The 24,875-nt window shown below is 39.1% G+C and overlaps 1 protein-coding gene across 1 annotated transcript in view; it reads right to left on the bottom strand.

Annotated features, from left to right (window-relative positions):
• The window catches only part of ATXN7 (ataxin 7), a 59,281-nt gene that overhangs the window by 20,740 nt on the left and 13,666 nt on the right, over window positions 1-24,875 (bottom strand). Inside the window, exon 3 of the mRNA XM_086469938.1 lies at window positions 14,841-14,945. Coding sequence (XP_086326064.1) covers window positions 14,841-14,945 — 105 coding nt within the window. The remainder of the gene's footprint in view (window positions 1-14,840; window positions 14,946-24,875) is intronic.

Genomic DNA, 24,875 nt, shown 5'->3' on the forward strand with positions numbered 1-24,875 from the left:
TTTACTGTCCTGAATTTCCACATGGATCTCGACATCCTAAATTTCCAGACTCTGAGGTCTGAACATCAAGGTCTGATTTCCATCCAAAGTCAAGCGCATGGATACTAAAAATTTGATTTTTACCAAATTACTAATTTCTGGACCATTTCCTAAATACTCACTCATAAAAATTACAATGTATCTGCTGACAAAAAAGAATAGGAAAAACAGCTTGTAGCTTTTTCTTTCATTTTAAATTATCATATCAAAGCTGAAATTTCTGGTCTTTCCTCACTTATTGAATTACACCCAAATTAATTTTTAAAACCAAGCAAATCACTCTTTCACCAAAAGAAAAGGTTTGCCAAGAGGAAAGGCTTGTACAAATGCCTTTGTGTGCTAGTATCGGTGTGTTAGCATATTACTTGCTTTTGATTAAGAAGGGTTAAACAGAAGCAGAGAGCACCATTTCAGCAGACTGGGTTTTGTTTGGGTTGTTTTCTTGTTTTTAAAGGAACATGCACAAACCTGGAGACTACTGCTCCCATTAACAAGCTTAGAAATGAATACTAAATCCTAAACCACAAACACTAAATACTAACTTTCCCACATCTATGCACTCAGAATATGAGTCAGCAATCAGCTCCTCTTTTACTCTGAATTTCTCAGGTGACAGCTCATGTCACCTGCCCACTAATTGTTAAGGACAACTCAGGGAAACAAAGACACTTCCTTGGATTATGCTGTTTTTAAAACACATCTCCTTCCATCAGCAAAATTAGTACCAGAGGCATGCATATTTTTGGAGGAGTTGTTTCTATTGTACACTCTTCTAACTTGACACCCACCATTAAAACTGGGTAAGTGTCCAACAGATTTTAGTGGTTCACAAAATTCTTGACTTCAAACCACTACGTGGGGAACCAGCACTGATGTATTCATCTTCTTAAAAAACAGACTTTATCCTTCTTTAGTCTCTTGATTTGGCCTACTCTCATTTTAGGACCAAGAGGGCAAGTAACTTCTACTTTGTTGCTTGTTCCACAAATAAACTGACCAAGATCAGGCAATTTAATTCCCATGCGGAACAAAACAGAAAGCTGTCTTCACTCTGTGTGAGAGGGAGGACAAAGAACCCAACCGCTAAGAAACCCCAGCAGCTGGGCATCAAGGCAGGAGCAGGAATGGAAGGGAGAGGCATGACGGTACACTCACATGGGGAGAAAACGCCAACAGCCCACAGGAAGGCACACAATGGCAGAGAGAGAATGCCATGGGATTTTATGCTTGCTTATGTTATAGTAGCAGCATATACAGCAACTGTCTCAATCTGTGCGTTTGTTTTTACTTACTATTTTCCAGTGACCAAAGATTTCTAATAACTTTATACAGTAAATATTCACGTGGTTTCACCTTGAAACAGATTGTGCACGTGCTGCAGTTAAATCACATGCTGCAAGGGTACTCTGACAAATGCAGAAGTGATTTTACTTAAGGCAGTGAAAACAACCCTTTATATAGGGCAATGAAATGATGAAGTTCTTTCTCCTGGTACCAAAATATCGCAAGACGTTCTGAGTTTTATTTTCTATCAATACTACTTAAAGTAATTTAAAAAAATGCCTCAAACGCCAACAACATTAGATTCAATATAAATACTTATACTGGAAGTTAATATCTGAGCTTGGACCCTAAAATTAGCCTTGCAAGCTGCGGTAATACTTTGTGCAGATCCATACACCTGCGCACACTGCTCGCTCCCAGGGCGCGATGCTGAAGCGATGAGACTCCTGCTCTAACATCAGAAGGACAGCACAGGCAGGGCAGAAGGGAGAGAAGCAGCTCAATATGAATCACTGCAGAGAACCTAATTTCCAGGTCTTTGGTGCTGCAAGGTCATCCGGGAAGAACAACTTGAATTGCGTTGAAACCATCACAATTGAAGAAAGTTTGCTTCCTACTACTCAAGATAACATAGAAAAGCATCAGCCCACTCCTTTCTTCATTTCCTCACTGAACACATTAACGTGAAAAGATAATTTATACGATTTGTGATGCTATCACTATGCACCCGCATACAGTAGCTCCCTAGTGTGAACGAGTACTGCAAAATATTAAGAAATGCAAACAAACAAAAAAATATGAAGTATTCTGCATGTCTTACATTGCCAAGAAAACTGCTTTTAAGATCGGTTAGAGAATTTTTGCTCTTTTACTTACATTATATTTTCTTGTCTGGTTTTGTGAAGTGCAATAAATGCAGCTCTACCAGGTCTCCTTCCCCTTGCCTACATTTTAGTGTTCTGTATTCTGAAATTAGGTTAATTTTAAGAAAACTGAAGAGCTGGATTTGAGATGGTGTGCCCTCCCATCCCCCTGCTGAGAGAGATCCTAAAGATACTGGGTTTTATCATTAGCATTAAAATCAGCATTCAGGCAGGGAAGGTAGGACCTCTCAGTGCTCTTACGGAAGGCAGGCAGGAAGATCTTCACTGGCCAGTCATCATGTGCACACTCCAGCCTAGCTGTGACCTGCACATGTCTTACTAAATTGGCAGACAAAGGAAGAAAAAAGGGAAGAAAAAAAAAAAAAGGCTAAACATGACATGAAACCTGAAGCTATGTGAAGCTACGTATGTGCAGAGCAGGAGGTGTTGTAATGGGAGGGAGAGCAATGGCAAAACACAGGACAAAGCCACAGACGACTAGGCTTCATTATCTCCACTGCACACGAAACAACCCATTTATCCTTTCTCAAAATTCAGCAATCTCAGGCACCAATTTCACAATCACTTTAAGCTGGCTGGTGTGAGCTAATACTGCCAGAGCAAGAAGCATTCCTGCCCTCTCCCCCAATCCCGACTGCTCAGTTCGAGCCTTTGCACCATCTGCTCTCTCTGTAACAAAGAGCAAAACCATCCGTTCAAAGACCTGACAGTCTCACAGACCACAAGCCTTCTTGTGCCAAAGCTAGCAATTAACAGAGCGAGGACTAGCAAGAATTAAAGTGTGACTTGATCCCAGGGAACACACTAGAGGCCTAAGCAACTGGGGACGACAAAGAACTGGGTTGTGAGCTGCAGTAATGATTAGTTTGCCAATTCCTAGAAGTTTTGAGGGGTACATAAAAAAAATTTAGACTTCCAAGGAATTTCATCTGATTGATATCAACACTGCATAAGCTGGGCTTGCTTACACTCCAGCCTGCTGATGTTTACATTTAGTACTGTCTAAAATGGTTTTGTTGTAAATATTTTGCTTCAAAGAGATTGTTTGGTTACTGGCTACTATTATTATTCTTCCTGGAAGGAAGAGAATGACGGGCATTGAGCCAACACCAAACTTCTTAAAGTTGATCAATTGAGAACTCCAGCACGGTTATTTGGAAAACTGACTTTCCTGCTATGGGGGGTGCACAGAAACAACGCTGCCATGTGCTACGTGACACTACGAAACCAGCCTTAGTGAAGGGAACAGCAAAATCGTATAAAAAAGTTGTGCTACTGACTCGTACTTAAGGGACAAAACCAGAAAAAGGCATTTAGTACATTAGATTTCAAGGGTCCAGCCACAGCTACTGCCACCTGGACAACAAGGACAGGGCAGAGGAAACAGGAAGCAGCCCAGGAGCTTGCCAGGGCTTTCAGCATGTCCTAACTATCTGCCAAGCCTCCAGCCTCCCCAGGTACATCCTTGTGATCACAGAAAAAGGAGATGGGTATGGTCCTAAAGGTCAGCACCCATCCTCGTTCTGAACACTGACTGCTCCTATGGAGAGCTGGACTGAGAAAGGCACTGAGAAAGCCACCGGTCACTACCAAATTTAAGTGACACTAGCTGTCATTCTCAATCTGACCAGCAAGATATGAGCATCAAGCCTTGCAATACTGCACACATATAGAAGTTTATATCATTTCTATGGCTACGAAAGTAGTCACAGGTATTTTTAGAAGCTGGCTGGTGGATAGCTTTGTGACCCACGTGATGACCTTTGGTCAAAGAGTACATGGTACTATGATGGGGAGGGGACTAAACTGTGGCAGTTTAAAAACCTTTCCTTTGACCTTAGAGGCCAGGAGAGGGCCAACATGGCATACTTCCAGGCACATGCATGGTTACGTGTAGCTTGTCAGAGGCTGTATGCCAAAATGAAACTAAAGGAAATCAGTGCTAGCTAGTCCCATGCCAATGACGAGAAGGGCCAGAGCCTTACAGAGTACTGTACGGCTTCTCATTATGATCTAGAAAAATGAAAGAAATGAAAACAGTTACTTCACTATGTCCACCCTAATAGGGCAGAACATCAAAATGCTTAGCCTATGAACTCAAATGAAGACTTCAGTCATGTAGACTGAAGGAGACACAGTCAATTTTCCTCTTAGAAAGGAGAGGAGCCATGAATTCCATGTGAATATCTATGGACAATAATGAAACTATCAAAGCATACCACACAAATCTTCTGATCAGCCCAAATCCATCTCTACAAATAATCCACAAACATCTGAAAGTTTCAGGCTGAAAGGTAGAAAGGCACACTGAAAGGGCTATACCATCTACTTAACCCACAGAACTAGCCACAACACACTGCAGAAAGTAAGGCTTTTCCCACCGCCAGACACGACAAACATGTTCTTTGCAAACGGTGGGGTCACCTATAGGGGAAAAACACAAGAAGGTGATCTGGCTAAAAGAGGCGGCTTCATTTCGAAAAGCTACCCTATGTAGAATTGTGAGTTAAGGATTTTCTGACAATCTTGCCAAACAATGAGGAAAAACTCAGTTATGTAGGAACTGCTTCAGCTCTCCAGGAGCCTGGTCTAATTGCACCCTTTACAAAGCAGTGTGAAGAGTAGAGAGTTTCATACCAACACGGGCAACTCATTATCTGAGGAACAGAGAACAGAAAAGAGGACAAGAGTCTCTTGATGATGGCTCTTCTTTCTCTAATACAACCTGGGGAAACAAAATGTAATTGCAATCTTCGTGGCCAGCAGCGCTCTCAGACATTGCAGAACTTGTATGAGGCAGCAGAATAGGCAAAGTTGATCAGGAGTTTACACATTAGACACACTGATGGCTTTTTGTCCTACATCATTTTGCTATTGTTCAAAGGATTAACCTGTTGCCCTGCTGCATGACAACTGGAAGAACATCTACATAAATTATAGAATAAAAAAATTGATTTTCTATACAAGCACTACATTATGTCTGTTCCATCAATAGCAGATAATAGGGTTTGAAAGTATTTTGGCTGTTACTGCCTAACATAGCCAATGACAGCCTATTTATGCAATAATAGCATCACAGACTTATTTAAAATTTTGTACCCTATTTATCTATTTCTGTTACAATTTTCTACATTTTTAAAATAAATTCGTAATTGTTTTCTAGTTTCAACTGTTACGGAGCTGGGTACTGCAAGAGCTGATCCAAGACTTCTATTGAAAAGCTGTTTGAATCTTTGTTACAGGTAGACACACCACAACATTCAGGAATCTGAATTGACTTCAAGGCCATCTACACTACTTGGATATAATTATCCAGTATTAAACTGAATTAAGCCTAATGAGGAGCTTAAAACATCGGCATTAATCGTGCTCTTCTGAAAGTGAATTTCAGCCCGCAATTACTATTTTAACTTATTATTTAAATCACGTGGTTATTGATTGGTATTCAACAAGAAACTTACAGGTTTCATTGTATACAAAGTGTTATACACTCCCTCTTCTGGTAATATCTTAACAACACAGTTTCTAGACTTTACGTGTATCACATGTTAGATTTTAATTGTATCATATTGTCTGGAAGAAAAAAAAAAAAACAACAAAGTATCGTGTCAATACCAGCAAGTTTGTTTTTAAAAAGGCAGCAAACTGGTGATCAAAAAAATGAGTAAATAAATATCAGGTGAAAATTACCTGACATAATGCCTAAGTAAACTACGCAGCAGGTACTTTGTAGCTGTGCCTAAAAACAAAGTGTTATTGGTTTCTTTTAATTTGGCAAGAATATCATCATCTCAGGTTTTTCCAAAAGCGCGACACTCACATACACACTTGGTTACCATTTGGTGCTCTACTGCTGTAGGTGAGGATATAGCTTTCAGAACGCTGTCTGCTTTTCCTGAGGCAACAGGTGAAGAAGTTCCTACAAAACACTGATTTTATGTTGGCACGGGTAACTTTCTTCCATCTAGCACACTACCTCTTTTACTCTCCACTTGTAGAGAACTGGCGGGCATTCCTCTTACTGCAAAAGCTGCTGAAAGCTACATGTACATACTACTCGCTAAAAAAACATTATGCAGAGTACAGAAAATGAGAATTTTTAAATAAACTTAACAGGTCCAGCAAGAAAGACTAAAAGGGACGGATACGAAAACAAAAGTAAGATGGTCTACTAATCCGCACACATGCATGCATATATCCATCGGTCAGTACCTGATTAGGCCAGGAGAGGTGTCTCAAGTAGGACACACTGTTATTCCCCCCATCCCCCACCAAAACGTGCATAATCCAAGAATGCCATGATGTTACACAAACCACACCAGTAGCATTGCTGCCAAAACATTAAGAGAGGAAAAAATAGTGAAAAAAGCTTTTGTTTGTTTTGCCCTGTTAAACCTTTCCTCCTTTCTCTCCCTTCTACCCCTCAAACCAGCACCGTACCTACTTCATTCTCCCTCCTGCAAGGTCATTTTCTCCTGCCTTATTTAGCGTCCTCCTTATTGTCTTCATCTATTTCTTTTCATATGTGGTTTACTTACATTCTTTGTTTTACATTTCCCTTTTTAGCTATTCCCCTGTGTCCTTTCTTTCCCCTCCTCGGACACACACCCACCCAGACTGCAAACCACTTAATTCTAGCTGTGCTGAACCAGCCCTGCTAAAGCTGCCATCCTCCTCCCCGCGCTAGCTGGGCACTGCTGCCCCAGTCAGGTGCTGCACGGCGCTCTGCTGGGAGCAGTGGTATCTTGGCAAAAAAAATTAATGTAATTGATGGTTACCGATGAGATTTCCAATCTGATTTTTGTAGCTGCGCTTGCAGAGAAAAAGAGACTATGGGCAAACCCTCTCGCTTCCAAATGTAGCAGTTGTTGTGGCTGGTGGGACGAGAGGGTACAGTCTGTGCAACTTGAAACTATGTGCTTCCACGAAAAAAAAAAAAGAAAAAAAAAAAAAAGGCAAAACACAACGCAAACCATTTTCTTCATGACAGTTCAATACTCAACATTGTTTTACAAGCTTCCCAGAATACCTCTCCCTGTGGTGCTCATCTGAGGTTTGCAGTTCTTGGAATAATCTACACAGTTCACGAGAACACATACTTCCCCAAAAAATAAATTAGGAAGTCCTTATAAATAATTGATCTGCATGTGGTTAGCTTTTAAAATGAAACTATTTCTAACCCCACCCTCCAGCACCAAGTTCACGTCTCAATGGCTCTGACACGTTCCCAACTCTCCTCCACAACAGCAGAAATCCTGCCCTTTTTTACTTCCACTCAGGCTTCTTCCACCTCCCCAGCTCTCAAACAGCTTGCAGCCTCATTCTTCTGCACTCGGCTCAGGGCTGTGTGCCAAACCCTGCGTGCCCATGGCCTGCCCTCGCAATGTGTGCCACCTCCTCTGGCTGAGCTCCAGCGCGAAGGAGTGGCTTAGGCGTTAGAAAGAGCCCTTTTAGCCGGGAAGGAAACCTTCCAAGGATGTGGAGCACGTAAGCTGATGCAGAACGGCCTTCCCTGAACCTGCAGGAAATCTGAAACGATGGTTACGAGAGCTGTGTTCTGCTCCATGTGCCGTTTCATCACTCAAAATGAGTTCTGAATGATGAAACTCAGCATTGACTTTTAGATTGGTTAACTGTCTCATTGTCAATAATTTTTAATTGTAGACCTGATGTAACTACCCCAGCTGGCTTCTTCCAAAGCAAAGCTGTAGTCAAAAACACTCAACAGCAACTTCTGTTAGAACTACTTGTTCTCTTCAGATCTTACTCCTGTCTATTGATCAACATATTAACTTTCTCCCTCTCGCTGAACAACTATTTCTGTAAGCAACAGTGAATGAGGCACTGCTTCCTCTTTTCCCACAAAGATAAATATCTTTGTTTTTCTTTCTTTCCACTTGTTCTTCCTCCGTCAATGTTTACCTTGAAAAGGGAGCAGTCAGTCCCAGTCTCCAAATACCTACCAAGGAGATGGCTATAAAGGATCAGGTTTCCACAGAACCCTTGTATAATTTTGTACATTAGCCTTGTTTTAAATACTTTAACATTTTAGTAAGAATAGAACGTATTCTTCATTCAGCCAGTAACAAACCACAAGGATTTCTGCATAACAGCATGAAATTCAATTCACCAAAGGTAAGAAAAGCCAAAAGCACACCAAAGGATTTCAAGTTTGTAATATTTTAGCCACACAGTGTTACATGTAACACGAGTTACATGGTAAGTGGCAAATGGAACAATCACGTTCTTTTTAAAATTTGAAGCTGAACATCCCCTTTTTGTTAGCTGATACTTAACACTGCTTTGTGTCTTCAACCAGAGCTTGACAAATCCACGTACCCACAAAAAAAAAGAGGAATTTTTGCTAGAAAACTGCCATCAACTTCTCAAACAGACTCCCTATGCTTTCATGTAATAAACAAAGACCACAGCCATTGCGCTTACAAAAATAACCTTCTGCACGTGAACTGTTTGTGATGTTACAATTTTAACCACAGCACCTAACTTCATCGCTCCTTAAAATCTGCACAGCACATTTGGTATTCAGCTAAGGGCTTTGGGGTACAGATTTCAAAGTCCAAAATATATTTATGGAGTTTCTTTCCAGGTGGGAATACTTTCTTATTTAGTGATGCACTATTTAAAAATAACTAAGCTGAAACGTTTTTTTCTGAAATGAATCCTGTGCTGACCTCTGAGCCCATTCCCTTCTGGGAATATGCCAAGATGATTCTTGCAAAAGCTACAGAATTTCACAAATCTCTGCCAAGAAATTAAACTAGTTGTTGCTGGACCCAGAGACTAAGATCCAACTGCTGGAATCTGGACTGTGCAAACTACTTCGAGAGGACTGTGTATTTAAACAGAAGCTGCTGAAGCTGCCAATGATAATTTGTTAAATCATATATATTAACTTGAGCCATAACGTGCCAAATGCCACCTGTGCACATTTGGCAATATGCTTGGCAGATTACTCCAGCACATCTGTGACACACCACATAATATTCAAGTTTTAGACTGCTACAGAAGATTACTGATACCCGAAAAAATTGTTCTGATCTATATAAAACGTTTTCATACTGTTTTAAAAAGACATTAGCGAACAGTGGACACTTAATTACCAAAACAAACTGCTTGCTGCCAAAAGTATGCAGGCCATAATGAAGGCTTATCCCTCCAAAATGCGGATGAGCTCAGGCAATCTCCTATGAGGGGAAAAAAACCCAGCAAAACAACAACACCCCCACCCCCACCCACCCCCCCCTCCAAAAAAAACCCTCACCAACCAACCACCCCCCAATCCTCAGGTCCAATGGCTTTGGAACAAGATTCAGTACATTCCTTTCTTTTCCTATATGCTTCAAACACTGCCTTGCATAGACACTTTGACTTTATAATCTGTGCTAAACACCCTATTTATTCTAAACAAGCAATATCTGCACAGCTTCAAAAGATAAAGCTCAAAAATATTAAATACTGATGTCAGATCTTTCAGAACAATTAGCTGCTGACAAATTTGAGGTAACAGAAGGAGGGTAGGACAAATTTATATTCAATTCACAGTATGTCAGAAGAACCCAAATATGTAACACTGCAGGGATGTAATACTTAAATTACATATAATATAACATCCTAAATACAACAGCATATTGGCAGGGATACTCAATGGATCATTTATCCCAATTAAAATCACAACAAATATCACATGTTCTCTCCAAATCCAAGCACTTAACACGAACATCAAAAACCCCTTATGACTAGCCAAAGTAGTAAACCTGCTAACTAAAGGTGGGTGTGAGAACCGGCTGAGGGAGGAAGGAGTATGGTTATACAATTAGATGAAGAAGATTCATGACATACTTTACACCGACTTGCAGGATAGACCCAAGTAAGTAACACAAGCGAACATCTATCTCTCTACTGACAGGATCTGTCCTCTAAGCCTCTCCAGGCTGAGTATAAGGTTGTGTGATGGCCTTTATTCCAATCTCAACCTCCTAAAAAATCACAAAAGGTGGGCAAACCTGTATGATTATTATCCTATTGCTGTTTATCCTATGCTTCAGGTTTAAATGTGCCCTGATCAGAAACTGAAATGCTTAAGCGATTCCCCACCAGCTCACAGAGCAGCAGCAAGTAAAGCTCACAGTAGTTGTTCACCTTTGCCACTGCATACCAAACCTATGGAAGTTAATCAAAACATTAAACATAGCTTTTTAATGACTCAACAGCCCAACACACTATCATCATCTCTTTCCAATACGTACTGTATTAATGGTTTTCACAATCACTACATGACTCACTCTCAGTTTAAGTTTTACAGGTAGCCTTCATTATTATTGCTGAGAGTTTAACCCCACTTTATGTTTATGGAAACCAAGGCACAGAAAAATCAAACAACTCGGGGCAGGGGGGGAGGCACAAACTAGAAGAAACCCTCACATCTCTACACTGATGCTACTTCCACACTATTGAGCTACCTCCTTTCTCTGAGCCACAAAGCAGCCCAGATGGTGCAGAGCAGCAGCTCTCCTCAGACAGGAGGCTGATAACCACAGGGAGATGTGATAAACCCAGGGAACGGCTGAAATACCAAAAAAAAAGGTCATATGGCCCGAAAACCACGTCACTTCAGGGTTTCCACGAACAACCCGAAATAACTGTCGTGATGGCTTCCTCAAAGCGCAACCTTTCAGTGCACCACGAGAACCGTATCTAGCACATTTTCTTGGGAAGGGAGGAAATAAAAGGGTCACAGGCACATCCTGCCGTCCTGAGGAGCGTGACAGTTAGCAATTTGACAGACAGCAAAGTGATTTTTACTGTAAGAATTTATATATTAAGAGAGGAAACTCTGCAGGGACTTAAGAAATATACCCGATTTAAATACAGAGGGAGGGTCTATGTGGCATGGAAGTTGGAGAGGCTGGCGCGTGATCATCCAGAGCACAGAGAAATTCTCCAGCTGGAGAGAAATACTGTTTTCTCAGAACGGGTCACCACGATAAGCAATCTCAGGTGCTTCACCGCAAGACTGAATGCCTGAACATCACACCTTTTTTCCATCTTTCACCTCTGAATTGATCTTGAGCCATCCAAGGAAGATGCTGATACCATGAAAGCGTACCCATTCAAAAAGCAGCAGCAAGAATGCTAGCGATAAAGGACTTCAACCATTTGTCCAGCCCCACAAATGAAGAAGCTGAGATCTGACAGAACAGAGGATTTCTCTCGAAACAATTCCTCCTCGGCTGGCTGGCCTGCTCCTGCCCTGCCAGGTCCCCAGCATCACTGTCACCCCAGGCCAAGAGGGTAAAACGATTCGAGTGTACAGAGAGCTGCTGTACACAGGCAAGAAGAAATACCACAAGCAGACTTCAGATATCTCCTTATACTAGATTGCTTTTAAAAGCGAACCTACATGTCGTGTTATGCATACCAAATACGTCACTGAATTTTACAAGTCAATGATAGCATATATACTAACAGTATAGAATAAATTACTTAAATGGCAATTCATACTCCAAATGCATGCTTAGATTGCCTCAAAAAGTAGAATTTAACTTTGAATTAAAATCTCTTCTAGTCAAACCCACGAAATATCAAAGTATCAGTTACAAACAAAAATCTGCGATTTGTATCAATAAAATATTTTACTAAAAAGGTAAAATATTCTGATTAATAAAGTCACGTTTAAATTATTTCTGACTACTTGTGGTCCAGGGAAAAAAGCCAGCATACATCCTGCAATACACTTTCAGCCTACCTAGTTAAGTAGTTTATCACAAACATGCTTTGGAAGAAATTAATTAGCTCATTAGGTTTAGCTAAGAGTTTGTTTAGCCTTCCTTTGACAAAAGTGACATTTTAAAAGAGCATATTCTACTACTTCAGAAAACAAAATCCAACATGACGAGTTTCAAAGAACACCAAGTACAAGCAACACATACCACCAGGAGCTGTAGAATATTTTAAGAGATTACTAATTCTCCGGTAACAACTGAAAGTAACTTTAAAAGACCCTAAGAACATCACAAAAAGGTATGGCTTCACTGATGCACTGCAATTTTTCAGAACGTGTCTCCTTTACCAACCCCCAAAATAATGCCACAAATACCTAATTTGGGCACTGTAATGAATCCAAAGAGTGTTTTACTTTCTTGTTATCATGATAGCATACTTTTTATTTTAGAAGAACTGTTGAGTTTGGAGGAATTCAGCAACTTCTGTCTCCTGAAGTACACTGTGTTAAAAAAAAAAATACACCACGGCCTGGTAATCAATCACCTGCCATATTTATCAGCTTTCACATTCAATTTGCTATAACAAGGGACAACTGCATAAGGATTTCAAGAATGTGAAGGCTGATAAAAAGCAATGAGAGCTACACAAAATCACCAAGGCGGCCTCCTTACCTTTCTGAGGCTATTAGTTTGGCAAACTAAGGTCCTTTAATGATGTTCACCCCACCCAAGCCTGTTTTTCTCATCAGAATGACCCCGCCTGTTTCCTCTGCACGCCACAGCCCTCGTTGAGCGTCTTCATTGTTCAGAATGGGCTTAAGAAATACTAAGAATAACCTCATCATTTCCATCCCCTCCTTCTACATTTCTCTCAAAGTATGAATCTGCCACTGATGTAAGGTTTACATGAGAGAAAGTTTGACGTTTAGAGATCACGCTCCTGCAACGCAATACAGAATGGGAATGTTACATTAGTTGTTTTTTTGGTTTTTTTTTTTAATATTTTCTATACCTTCAATTTGTAGTTCCCTCTTCACTCTGACCCTTTTAAATTGCAAGTAGTGCTTACAGAAGAGTTTGAATTAATTTCACATAACAAGTTTAACACTGGCACAAGCAGCATTACAGCACCCAAGTTTTCACGCCCAAGATCAAGAAGTAATGCCATACCTATTCTGCTCTTGAACTGCTTCTTCAATCTGCCCATAAGGCTCTCAGGCCAACAACTACGATACTGGTTCCTACAGTACGGATACCTGTTTGTCAGACAGCATGTGGAGATCACCTGCTCATTTCAGAAAGACAACCCAAAAAGCGTGCAGACAGCCACAGCTCTCCATCACTACCAGCCTGAGCCAGTTCCATATTACTGACCTCAAGGTGGAATATTCAATATGCCAACACTCAGAACTGGGTACCATGCAGTCCTCCCCCATAAACTTATTTTTAACCGTCAGAATCGATTTAGTATGATATTTTAGAAGGACTTATTGGACATCCCAAACTGATATTCAGCGACAGGCGAGGAATCACACTGGCAAGGGGTGGACTTGCTCTTGGCTGATACAAAGGCTTACAGCAACCAGAGTTAAGAAAAGCTGATGTCCTTTACTTCTTCTGGCTCCCTACAGCTCCGGAGACTTACGTCCACAAAACTGTGGGTTTTAAAAAACCCAATTTATTACTACTGCCATCCACAGAATAACAGGCAAACTAGGAAGAATTATGTCACAAAACCTATTCAGATTCTTCTTCGAGTCACTCTGTTCAGCACAACAGCAGAATCCAGCAGCACGGGTAGGGGTATAATCCATAAGGCATTATAACAAAAACAACCAAGTGAGAGGTGGAAAGGACAAGAAGTTCACCCTCTGCACAACATAGGAAGACCCTTTCCCAGTCTCTAGGAAGCAGCAAAGGGAGTGTATCTTTTCTTGCCAAAGCACTGGACTATTTAAGATGCAAGAAAAGTTATCTGGTGTTCTCAACACTAGAAGAGGGTCCCTACCCACATCCAGCACCTTCTATCCTTTTAAACACCGAGGCAATCAATAGGTGTACTGGCCTAGAAAAAAACAGAACACGTACAAATACGCACACACAGAGGGAGGAAGGAATAGTTCCGAAGATGTTGTGTCCATCTTTTTATTAGCAGTCGGTCAGAAAACTTCTCCTGAATTCCTCAAGAAACAAAAAGCTGAATACCAAAACCATCTATCCAAATATTGGCTTGAAATTGTTTGACATTACTTTCTAGTCTTGAGAGGAGTGCGGAAAAGAAGAACTGCCAGCCTCCCCCAGTTTGTAGGAAGTAACTGAGCACTTGAACTCGCGTAGCACTTCACATTTTCTCAGTCCTCTGTAAACACTGGCTAACAACAACCAACACAACAAGAGCTTCCTAGGATAGTTTATACACAAAACCATTTGGCCAGTAAAACAAATACAAATTGATACTTCTGAAAACAAATAAGCAAGCCTACTGGCCATCGGAAGCATACTATGTTTTACAACAAAACTTGTTAAGTTTAGCTTTTAGCTCAAGTTCACAGTTTACACTGTAACAAAACCCCTGTAAAAATAATCTGTATAAATACACAAGGAGAAATCACACGCTACACATACTGTCTGTGAAATACACTATACACATATGTAATTTCAAAATTGAACTATATGTATGCAGCATTTCAAGAAGGCATTAAAAAAATTAAAAGGAACAAGATTTTTTACGTAACTGCATCACAATGTATATAAAATGATTAAACAGAGTTTATGTTCTTTGACATTATTTATAATGATCTATGTACCATCAATTTAAAAAAAAAAATATTGCCAGGCTTAATCCTGATTTAACCTCACCCTTAATTATTAAAAATAGTTAAGCACTTACCATAATGTGATTGAAATGCCTGTGGTTTTACGACCTGATTACAGTGGTTACACATCACCAAATAGAAATCATCATGAGCCGGGCAAAGACCAAATATTGGCATATCTAAAAACAAAAAGACAAAACGGCATCTCTCAGCTGCTGACAATTATTGAAAAACAGTTTAATTACAGAGCCATGACACTCATGTTGAACCATAATTTTAATACATTTGTATCAAATTTGAAAATGAGGAAAAAGAGCATATAATGCAATAGATAATTTTGTGCTGGAGTATTACAAAAGCAAAAAATCTTCCTACAAAGATAAATGTAAAATGAGTGATTACTTGTAGAAAACATCTATTAGAAAACTGATTTAGGACTGATTATCTTATACCAGATGCAAGAATGTAATAAAAAAAGACTGACTTCAAATGACAAACACAACATAAGAGGGGATGTTTTATGTATTCGGAAAGGGGCTTGGATTTTATTCCAATTTCATTAAATGAATTCAAAAATGAACTTTATTTTCTATTTAGTTTTTTTTTAAACCGTTTTTAACACACAGTCGTTTACCAGGCAGTATTACATGCCTAATGGTTTTATTTGTTTAACAGTGCATTATAGTCCAGCCATCTGCTGCCAGAGATCTGAGTAACAGCTATATAAGAGAGAGAAACAGAGATAACAGTATGTCAGAGCATGTGTGGATTTCAGAGATAACACACATACTTGCAGACTTTTACTAACAAAATTAGTTTCTACAATTTTGTTTTTAAGAATACAGTTTAACAGTTAAAACTGCATTCAGAGACGACTGGAACATTAAATACAGCATTTACTACACAACTTAAAGGTATATTACATTTATATAACAAAAATGTTATTTAATCATTAGAAGGCAAAAAAAATAGGAAACTACAAACATAATAGTATAAACTCATTATTGCCAAACACATGGCTAAGGGATCTATAACACTACTTAAAGGTTTAAAACTGATATAAGAAAACTTTTCTTAAAAAAAAATACTCAAGTAACATTTATCTTAACAGTAACTTAGAAATTGAGTTAAACTTATTTACCTCTGTGCTAAAACTGACCCCAGAGTTCTGTTTTAAAGCTACAGATTCACCTGTGTATATTTTTAACAACATCCATATTTTTGTTCATTAATGGAACACCAATTACAAAATAAATCGAGAGGGCTGCATTTTAAGAGTCAGTGTGCCGTAACACAAGGTAACTGCTGGCAGAATGACACTGTCAGCCCTGTAGAGCCCCATGGACTCCACTTTGTTCCTCACAGACAAAAGAACGTATCCACACCGAACAGCTTCCAGAATTAAGAGCTCCCTTTGTACTAACTATCTTCGTTATTAAAAAGTAATTACTTTTCTTTAAAAAATAAGGTCTATCCCAGGTTTTCAAAAACTTTATTAGTGATATATTAAAATTAAGCACAATACTTGCAATAAACAACTGCAACTGGATTTTGCAGTGGGACGCAAATACAATGACCACGGACATATGACATGGCTGTGACAGATCAGAGCTACACTTACCTAAGTCAACAGGCACCTTTTCACAACTGAGGTCACATTAAATAAATAATAATCTGATTTGCACTTCATTAAGTAGCGACTCTCGCTTATTTACATGGTATTTATTTTAAAAAGTATTAAGACCTCAGGCACACCTAACTTACTGCGAACTAGGCAAAACTAGTAAACATATGCTGGGGCGGGGAATCAGACAGGAATAATAAACTTCTGTTTTTCAATACCTGCTTTCTGTGATGTAGTATTAAGCTAGGTAAGGAAAGTATAAACTTAAAAGTCATTGCTAATATTTCGTGCAGGAGCTCTTTGGGTAAGCCTGCATAAAAAGGTTTCCACACGACAAGCAAATACTCCAGGGTCACTTCCATTTGACTACTAACATACCATGATGAATGGGACAATGACAGCATGCACTGCCTGCTATTTAGATTGTTAATAGCACACAGACAGGCTACTACTGTATAATGTCTAACGAACTGTAAATCCACACCCTGTAACCTGTTCTTATAACTGTACCTTTCCAGCACTGGATCTGCAGACTTTACACCAGCCTGTATAGAATGCAGGGGTGAAATCGTTAACACGAAAAGAAGGATTGCCTACTTCTGTGTCTCTTGCAAGATAAAGCACTCCTTGACACTAGTCCGAGACATCACACTCGCTCTAAGTTCCCTTTTATGAGTATTTGCTGACAATAGAGAATTGCAACATTAAATGACAAGTGAAACAAATTGGCAGAAATTGTAAACAAAAATGTTCTCCTATTTCAATCTGTGGATCCCAGAAAATCTGAGTAATTTACGAGTGTCCTTTACACTGTGAAGTACATCGTCAGGGTTCTAAATTCAAAGCTCCAAGTGACAAAAAGCAATGCCAAAACACTAGGAAATACACAAACTCTTAAAGAATCATTCTAAGAGTAACATCACTTGACACAGAAAAAAGGATTTGCTGCACACCCAAAATCACAACCATGATTTCAAAGGAAGTCAGGCATAAGTCTCCAGCCAGATCACACAAATCAATGTAAAAGATCTTCTACCCCCGCAGTACTCTCCTACAGTACTGATAATAGAGCAGTATGTAAACGTAACCAGCGATGGAGTAGTGAAGGTCAGAGTCCTAAATGCAATTCCTTTTCTTTTCTCATATGAGCTAAAATAAACTACAGCTTTTTATTATCAAAGCATGTATTTAAAATATATGCAATCAAATCCTTTTGTTAGAGAAACCCATAGAGCCCCAAATAACACTGGAACCTGACTACGTTGAGCTCTGCACGAACACAAGACCAGCCCATAAGGGCCATGGACTATATACCAGTGGGCAAAAAGTAGTACCAACACTTCACGAAGACCTGAACATTAGTTTTAACAATGGGTTTGAAACTGCAAGGAGTGTGATCCAACTAAGACAACTGGAAGAGACCTGAATCCACACTTCCCAACCCAGGAGCCTCCATCTTAGGCAGGTAAGCTCCCACGTGTTTAACATGCTTCACCGTCACTTTAGTCAAGCAGAGCAAGAGCAGTTTCAGGGAAATCTTGTTTCTGTTTCTGTGTTCCAATGGGGCAAACACCTATGTGACACTTACGACAATGACAAATTTGGCCATGCAAATGGCAGAGAATAATATGCAGAGTAGTTTAAGAAAACTTCCCTAAGAAGAACGTACCAAGAGCAGGAGATGGATGTCTAATTTTTCTGTTCCCCCCTCAACCACTTAAGAAAGTTCACAAGTCTTGCAGTTGATATTCTAACGTCTAATACTTTATACCTATTTAACTTAATGACATGCAAATTCTCTATTTAAAAGTCTAATCAAGTTTATAGTATTTCACCAGTGTCATTTCAAATGCACTGTTCCTCCGAGTTTAGAGATTACTTTTTGAAATACTTCACTGTAAATGTAAAGCCCATGCCTCTCAAGGAAGAGCCTAGCAACCGTGATTCATATGTTCCTCTTTCAAAGCTGGGCTCATTTAACTCTCTCCATCTGGGAATGTTTTTCAAGGTCAAATTAAGAATTTAAACCAAGATCTCACACTTTCCACTTATTTTTCCATAATTGCAGCATTTACACGGTATCAACACACAAATACTAGCTACTAGTTACATTAATTCGATTAATGCCATAAAGAAAAACAACTTCATCTACATCCATAATATGAAACCTCTGAACGTTGTGACCTCCAGAATTCATTTCTCCTTTCAAATGTAACTTAGTTACAGTGCTTTTAAAAAGGTAACTTTAAACAATATATTGCTGTTATAGTCTTGGTGAAGAGTACAAGCCTGTGCCACTGGCAATTCCGGGATATCTTAAATGCATTATTTGTCAAGCACGTAATAAGGAAAATGCTTCTTATTTGGAAAAGGCCAATACAGCATCTTCTCTAATAAAAACAATAATAGACAATCTGGCATATCGTACATCAAGTAACACGGAGCTCAGCATGTCTGCTCTCAAAAATTTTTCTTAAAACGGAGCTGCCACCACCTCTTCTCCAGAGGGATGGAAAAGCACCTCTCATCTAGTAATTTCTTAGTATTTCCAGCATTCTCTTTCAGGACAGTTACACTATAGAAATTAATGCTTGTGGTCATTAAAAGTAACTGTGTCTGTGTACTCTCAATTCTATTACTTAACATCACAGACGACAGAACAAATAAAACAGGCTAAAACACCCGCAGTTAGAGAACAGGTCGGCAGTTTGCATTTATTGAGCCACTAGATTCAGTGACTACCACAGCTCTGCTGCATATTTTTTATTGGAATTTTTTTAACACCTCCCACCCCCACCCCACCCCCCAGTTTATCAATTTTCCTACAAATCTTGTCCGTTTTCAGACTGGGACCATTGCACAGTCCATCTATGTTAGCATCCAACATCCCTTCTAGAAATGACATGAAATATCACAACAACAAAAAAAAAGTGAGGTCAAGATCTTCTCCAGAACAGCAAACTCTAGAGGAAGAGGGTAAAAGGAGCCCTAATCCTGGCTGTTCACAGAGACCAGAACACAAGTTTCCTATCTTGCAGAAGTCTGCTCACCGCGACTGAAAAAACAAGGAGGAGAGTGAAAACTGAAACAGAGAAGAGAAAGCAAAAGTAGCAAGGGCAGAAGTGAAAAGGCAAAGGACAAACCCTATCATCGTCAGGGCAAAAGAATAGAAAGCTTGATCAAAAAAGTGAAAGAATACATAAAAGTACTGCAGAAATACTTTTAAGCCAGAACACTGCTAATGCTTACTTCTTCCCTATCCATTCCCAGCATAAATATCTGCTTATTAAGATTATTTTTAAAAGCCTGAGCCTGATTTATCAGAAACATGCGAGTACTGCTTGCCGTTTTGTGTAATTTGACAATGAACATTTCATGCTGATGCCCGATGTGAACAGCAAAGTGTTTTGCCTACAAACACCCGCGTGGCATAGCAGAACATGCCTTCAGCTCAACACCAACCTGATTATACTTCCCAAATATTTTTAAACACTATCGTTAATATTAGACGCATTAAAAACACAATGCTCTAGGACTATTAACTTTACGCTCACAACAGATATAGCTCCCCGCTATCTTAACAACTCCCCAAACAAAGAATTTATTTTTCTTTTTACTGGGGCCTGATCCAAATCCACCCTAAGTAAATGTACCAACTTTATCAGTTCACTGGGCTTTCCCTTAAGACATCAGGGAACTTTTGGAGGTAGCATAAGGGAATTGTAAATATATCCCATTATTTTGAAATGCTGCCAAACGTGAGTTGTTTGAACTATTTACTTCATGGGCCAAGTGAGTTCAAATAATGTCCAGAACAGCTAACGTGAACACATTTGCTTCGTACTAGTTGTGTGTTTTCTTCTCGTTAGAGGAGAACTAGTCTTGATCATACTAAGGTATGTCAGTACACCTTGTTTTAACTTAACCAGTAAACCTCTTTCTCTAAAGGCATGTTTTTATTAGGATTTTTCTTTAAGACAACACAACACTTCACTAGCATCTGAAAAAATTTCAAGGGGAGAAAAAACACAGCTGCAGTAACTTAAAGCCAGCTGACATCTTGAAGGGAAAAAAGTTTTATGCCACCTCCCGTAATTTAGAACACAATTTGAGGATTTAGAACAGAACACTTGTCCCAGGTACTGTCAGATCCTGTTAAAGTAATAAAAATATTTCTATTGTTTTACCCTTTATGGTTGTGGAGAACATGAATGTCAGTTTAATATCTGAAAGCAGACAAAACCTCCCAATTAATATTTTTAAGAGCCTTTCATTTGGGGGAGAGGCATGAGAAGTGAGAAGTAAGGTGACTAACCAGCACTGAGGACCACATGAAACAGCCTGTGCCAAACCCAGGCAGATTTCAGACAGAAAACTGAGCTTGGTTACAACCAGACTGACGGCTTACAGTCAGCCCAAAATGCTAAAATTCTGCCAAGAAATCTGCACACCAGGCGAGTCCTGCTGGATCTACTGCTGACATTAGTTGTCAATAACAACTAATCTTCAAATGCAAGGAGGATCTTAGATGTAAGCCTGAAGCAGCAAGCTTTCTGCACAAACAGCACTATAAGGTATCTTAACTTCGTTATCTTAAGTAAAGCCCCCACCAATTCTAAGTCATACAGTCCCTTATTTTAACCGATATGAATGTTTTTTAAAAAAAAGTTAAGTTACCATCAAAACTTACTTTCCGTACACAAATACTTCACTTTCTGCAACTGAAACATTATTTTCTACACAATTATTTTTCCAAACTATTTTCCAGAAACACTCAAGTGCTTATCATTCATGAACACACATGTGTTTCTGTATACTTATCAACGTTGAAATGAAATTGAATTACTGACAAATTTTTTACTGTGTACTACGCAAGACGATAATAAAATAAGAATTCCTAAACAGATATTGTGAACTAAATAACTAAAACCATACAATATTCAGAATGTTCTGGTTTACACAAGTTCTACACCAAAATAAGAGATTCCAGTAAAATATACATACTTGAGGGTTTTCTGCAAAATTTCAAGTAATGAACACTTACGTATTAACAGAATGCAAGTATTTTATGAACCATATGTGCAGGCGTAACAAATTTGTGCCTGCAAAGAACACATGCATAATCAAACAAACCCAACATAAAACAACTAAACTTACATACAGAAACACTTCTTTAAAAAATCTGTCCCATGAGGTTTGTGCTCATGTTGCCTCAGCTATAAAAGAACCTTTTAATACAAAATAAAGCAAAACAAATGGACGTTCCCATACTCCAGCTCTTTCATTTAGGTTCAGAGGGAAGAACTGCTGAAGTATTTTCTGCAAGGTTACCTATTTTTTAATTCCTTGCCAACTCCGTCCTGTACATTAAGTAACTTACATTTTTGCACATACAGCTTTGAAAGCCCAGCAATTCGAGGAGACATTGGAACGGCACAGCTCTTCTTATGTTCTGAGCACAAGTGCATGAACTTTGTTTCACCGTGCAGTTGCTGATTGATCAGATGAAGGAAGGAACAGCTGTAGACTTGATTAAATGTTTTTACTGCATTTTCCACTTTGGCAAATACAGCAATTACACAGCATTTTCTTGAAGCCCTAAGAACACCATAACCTCAGAGTTTTGGCTTAGAGAAATTACTTCCACTTCAAGACCAAAAAACCCCACAATCTAGGCACCGGAGCTGCATTATGAGATTTGATCATTGTCATAAATCTTTACTAGTGTTAGAACCCCTTATCTCTAAAAGCAGAGTCTTCTGTCCAGTCTCCTTTCAAAACTCAAGACAGTCTATTCTTCCAAAGTTACAGTTCTTTAGTGTTTACTTTGCTTTCCCAAATTCAAGGCAGAATCTTGCCTAGTGAAACCTGAAAGGGTGTAGGAGGACCTACCTCTCCCGGCTCACATTCTCCATGGTTCAGCCATGCTGTGTGTCCAAAATCCCATCCCCTGCACCACCCCTTCCAGCAAAAAGGTTTGCCACATGCTGCAGGCAGGGACACTCCTCTGTGCATACCCAAGGAGCAAATCCAAACGCCAGTCCTTTTGCAAGGCCCGTGATCACTGCAATCCTCCTGCAGCCTTTTCCCCCTCTCTCTGCGAGGATGCGGAATGCAACACTGACAGGCCCTACATTTCCCGTTCTCTAAAATTTAACAGTCTTGGGCAACTTCTGTATCATGTACCCTGATTAAAAACTGAGCAGCAGATACCAAAGAGAAGTGCGTCAGGCCCACGTGCACCTGCAGCCTAGCGTGCAGCTGGGAGTTCTAATTTTAGGCTCACAAGATTTGAATGTTCCTGTAATTATATATAAAACACATATTAAAGCAGACATCTAAGTATCCAGTTAAATTCTTTGTGTATGAATTCAGCTCCACACAATTAATCTTTCGGAAAAATCTAACACAAAACATATGTCAATTGTTCATTCAAAACTATTAAACAGGTTTTCTAAGGTTATTATACAGAATAATACAAAATTTCAGAGAGGAAGTTTACAGAAAACTGTCTGTAAAAAAATGATTAATAAATCTCTCAGTGAAACACAAGTAGCACATTCAAAGCTTTTCAGCAGACAAAAAAATCTCCCCCCACACACTCTATTCTGTTACATCAGGTTTTCATCAGCAATTTGAACCAAGTCAGTCATCTCGAAAAAACTATTCCCATTTACTCACTAATGAGTTTTCAGAATTGAAGATATTCTAAATTTCTCCAGCCAATTTCTTTAATATTACACAAATGCTGAACATACAATTTGTCATGTAAGAAATCATCATTCAAAAGTCATGCATTATTTTTAGGTGGCATGATCTCATCATGCTACTGCTGCATTTTAGGGAAGCCAACAAATCATTATTTATGGTTTTGTGTCAAAATAAACACCTATTTGTAATATATCCAATCCTAAAATAGCTTAAGGAACCCTCAAAGTTGAGTTTAATTTTGCGATTATGACACAAAAACTAAATAGAATTCAGGAAACAAAAGACTTGGGAGTTTACACAGTAATATTAAGATCTGGACTTATGGAACTGTACACAGAAACACTTCAGTTATTATCCAGAAAACTAGGGTCTATTATGAGGGGAGAAAAAAGTTCTGATTAAGCAACTAGTCATAAACATAGCCTCAATTAAAATTAAATAGATCATCCATAATTGTATCTTAAGACATAAACCCTAAAGTATGCTGCTATTATGAATTGTTTTAACATCAACAGGTTCGGTACTTTTCTCCTCTTTCACACGCAGCACTCTGTACTCTGCAGCAGCTGTACTTCTGTAGTAGGAAAAAGGAAGTTTGTTTTATTTAAACCTAAACTCACAGTTTACATAAAACCACTCATTGCGGCAGAAATATTTCGATACATCGTGACTGCAAATGGTGAACGTGTTCCAAGCTCCTCACCCTCTCCCATCTCCTATCTAGACAAGCTTTTGAGGAAAAAAACCTTGGCATGTGTAGTTTTTGCCATCTCTCCCTACGTAACTGTCCATATCACAGCAATGCAACTAGGTGCTCGGCACCCAGTAACCGAGGAAGCAGAGCAGTAACAACCATTCACTTACAGCTTCACGCGTTTTCTTACTAACTGAGAACTGGAGAAATACAATGTACCCATGACTACATCGTTTGTGATAGGAGAAAACAACAAAATTTAGTAATAATAAAAAGATACACCGAAAAGTGACATCAGAAACACCAGAGCCAGTACAGTCTTTACAAATATAAACTTTTTCAAACCAATGAAGCACTGCAGACAGTTACGCATCTCTTGCCTAATGGCATTATTGCAGTCTTCATATTAAAAACATCATCAGTTAACACATTATTTTCCCTGCTACACAGGACACACGTAGTGCTCATCATTCAACCCCTTCTACCCTCTTCCTTGCTGACCATGGCCCCAAATCCTGTGTGATGGCAGCGTGGAATTATTCTTTAATTGTGCAAAGCCAATTATCTTCGCAGAAAGAATACCCTGCATACATGTTATACATTGTGCACCTGACACCTGAGGGAGCAAATCAGGGTACGCAAAAACAAAAATAAAATAAATAAAAAAATTAAGGAAAATCATACAGATGACCTGTCAACTGAGTTCTATTTCAGTATTTTCTTTTATTAGGCAACCCAGCTACCTAAAACCACCCCACCCCGCCACTCCCACTCTCCACGCACTGGAACATCCACTTCAAAAATATGACTGTTTCAATCACGTCTGATACAGCTATAAGGAAGCTGATGCCTGTTGATTTACACACACTGACTTACATTTCTGCACCCCTCTCAATTTGGCAGGCACTATTAGTTTTTCCATTAAAATTTACTTCCTTTGCTTTACAGATTTACTAGCAGTTGATTTGATACAATTAAAAAGAAAAAAGCCAGGTTGCACAGCAACAGGCATATAAATGTATTACAGTGAAAAAAACCCCAACAGTACTGCGATATTTAGTAAGATTGAATGATAAAGTG

This window comes from Leptosomus discolor, chromosome 9 (genome assembly GCF_034619465.1).
Source record: "Leptosomus discolor isolate bLepDis1 chromosome 9, bLepDis1.hap2, whole genome shotgun sequence".
NCBI lineage: Eukaryota > Metazoa > Chordata > Aves > Leptosomiformes > Leptosomidae > Leptosomus > Leptosomus discolor.